General features: G+C 51.4%; 1 protein-coding gene across 1 annotated transcript; it reads right to left on the bottom strand.

Annotated features, from left to right (window-relative positions):
• Positions 1-1,619: 1,619 nt before the first annotated feature.
• LOC104584108 lies at positions 1,620-1,982 on the bottom strand. Its single transcript, XM_010238247.1, has one exon. It carries the CDS (start codon positions 1,980-1,982, stop codon positions 1,620-1,622), a length of 363 nt encoding a protein of 120 aa, XP_010236549.1.
• Between the last annotated feature and the right edge of the window lie 640 nt (positions 1,983-2,622).

The raw sequence follows: 2,622 nt of genomic DNA, 5'->3' as shown, positions 1-2,622 counted from the left end.
CGAGAGGAGCCTCGCTGACAACCACAACTGTGTGTTGCTGGAAATAATGTCTTAGCTTGCGTGCCGTTAGAAAGACTCCGTACGCAAGCTTTTGATAGTGGGGATATCGTTGCTTTGTAGGCGAGAGGACCTCATTGATGTAATAGACTGGGCACTGAACACCGTGGGTCTTGCCATCTTCAGCTCGCTCAACTACAATTGATGTGCTAACCACCCGAGTGGTGGCTGCAATGTACAATAGGAGCTGCTCATCTTCTTATGGAGCGACGAGGATCGGCGAGGTTGACAATAGGCGCTTCAAATCTGCGAACGCAGCACTGGCCTCTGGTGTACACGCGAAGTCGTCCTTCTTCTTTTTCAAAAGATGGTAGAAGGGCAAGGCTTTCTCACCTAGCCTACCGATGAATCGGCTCAGGGCCGCGAGTCGACCAGTGAGCTGTTGGAGCTCATGAATTTTAGTCGGCTCCTTCATGGTTAGGATGGCTCTGATTTTTGTCGGGTTTGCCTCGATGCCTCGAGCCGACAGAAAATATCCAAGGAGTTGCCCGGCGGGTACCCCGAAGGTGCACTTGGTTGGGTTCAACTTGATTTTGTACTTGTCCAGGTTGTCGAATGTCTCCCGTATGTCGTCGAGAAGCGTTGCTTCTTTCTTCATTTTTATGACTATATCATCAATATAGACTTGGACGTTGTTCCCTAGCTCGAGGCATGCCTGCATGCAGCGCTGATAGGTGGCACTTGCGTTTTTGAGCCCAAAGGGCATTGTTGTGTAAAAGAAAACTCCATATGGAGTGACAAATGCTGTCTTCTCCTCGTCTTCGACTTTGAGTCGAATCTGATTGTAGCCTGAATAGGCGTCCAAGAAGGACAGTCGATCGCAGCCTTAGTAGCTAGTTCACTGGAATCGTCTACTTCCGATTAAAGATACCTTTCCCATTAGTTGTGGAGGACAATAAGATGTCTAAAACAACTCTAGTAGAGTAGAGGTGAAAGAGCAATGCCGCGTGGAGGTGGAAGGCCTACGGGTCGTCAACTTCTTTTCTCGGAGAAGAAACAATGACGGTATCTGAGGAATAAGCATCGGCTAACTCTGTGCCAGCAGCCGCGGGTCGAGTCGACGATCTGATCAATCCGTGGCAAAGGGAAGTGATCCTTTGGGCAGTGCTTGTTAAGCGATGTGAAGTCGACGCACATACGCAACACTATGGTATTCTTCTTAGAGACAAGGACGGGGTTTGCTACCTAGGTCGCTTGTTTTATCTCCCTAATGAATTTAGCTTCGAGGAGTCATTTAACTTCCTCCCCGATGGCTTTGCGCTTTGGCTCCGAGAAACGTCGCATGGGTTGTCGCACCGGCTTTGCGTTCTCGTCCACTTTAAGTGCGTGCTCGGCTAATTCCCTGGGAATTCCTGGCATGTCAGCTGGCACCCAGGCAAAGATCTCCGAGCGCTCACGGAGGAACTCGACGAGCGCGCTTTCTTGTTGAACTCGGGCTGATGAGCCGGCTTCTTGGAGATTGGTGTTTGCTCTAAGCCAGTTGAGGCTTTTAGCTGCTCGAACTCTTCATGCATGCCGAAGGACTCGGAAATTGTATGGAATTCTTTGTCGCAGATGTTTGATCACGTGAAATTTCCTGAAACGGTGATCACGCCGTTGGGCCCTGGCATTTTGAGCTTGAGATAAGCGTGGCGCGGGACCGCCTTGAAGCGAGTCAGCGCGACTTGGCTCAGTACCACGTGGTACTGTGAAGGCCAGTCGACTACTTCGAAGTCGAGTCTTTCACGCCGAAAATTGTCGGGTGAGCCGAATACCACGTCCAGGCTGATTCTTCCTAGTGGCGTGGCTGCTTTGCCCGGGATGATGCCGTGGAAGGTTGTGTCCGTTGCAGGAAGCTTTGTCACGGAATGGTTCATCCCGCGGAGGGTGTCAGCATAAATAAGATTGAGACCACTTCCGCCGTCGACAAATACTTTGTTCATCATGTACCCACCGATCTGGGCTTCGAGTATTAGAGCAGCGTGTCCAGGCCGTGGGACTCTGGGAGGGTGATCTTCTCGAGAGTAACTGATTTGTGTTTCAGACCAATCAAGGTATTGTGGCACTGCTGGTGGCGTGGCCACGGCCATATGTACTTGTCGGCCTGCTCTTTTGAATCATGCAAACGTGGCCTGCTGGGGCTGGAAAAGACTCGACAGCAGCAAGTGTTTTCTCCGAAGAGTGGTTCGTTACCTCGACCAGGTTGGTCTGTAGTACGTGAGCTGATGAAGCTCCGATGGCCAAAGTTGTCGGTGACGTCATGGCGACTCTATTGTCGGGGTAATGGGGATAACCCATTTGCGAGTTTGTTTGTTGTACTCTAGCAAACTCGAGATGTAACTCCTTGAATCGTCTGCACTCCCTCAGGGGATGGCTAGGCTTGATGTTGCCCTGTTCGTCTTTGTAAACATGGAGCGGGCAAGAGGCCATCAACTGCTGAGAGAGTGTAAGTTGGCCTCCCTTGCGTCGCCACTGAGGTTTAGGCTCGCGGATTTCGCCCTGTGGCCTCCCTCCACGTGGGAAGTGGCTACGACGAAATCAGGCGAGGCTAGCTTCGTACGTGCGACCCTTGCGTTTCCTTCGTCT

This window comes from Brachypodium distachyon, chromosome 3 (genome assembly GCF_000005505.3).
Source record: "Brachypodium distachyon strain Bd21 chromosome 3, Brachypodium_distachyon_v3.0, whole genome shotgun sequence".
NCBI classification, from domain to species: Eukaryota; Viridiplantae; Streptophyta; class Magnoliopsida; order Poales; family Poaceae; genus Brachypodium; species Brachypodium distachyon.
Note: the sequence above shows the minus strand (reverse complement) of the source record. Positions and strands in the feature narration are given on the sequence as shown.

What these genes read in the sequence shown, in the direction of transcription:
- LOC104584108 (XM_010238247.1), bottom strand. Translation starts at nt 1,982, where the DNA reads ATGATGAACAAAGTATTTGTCGACGGCGGAAGTGGTCTCAATCTTATT.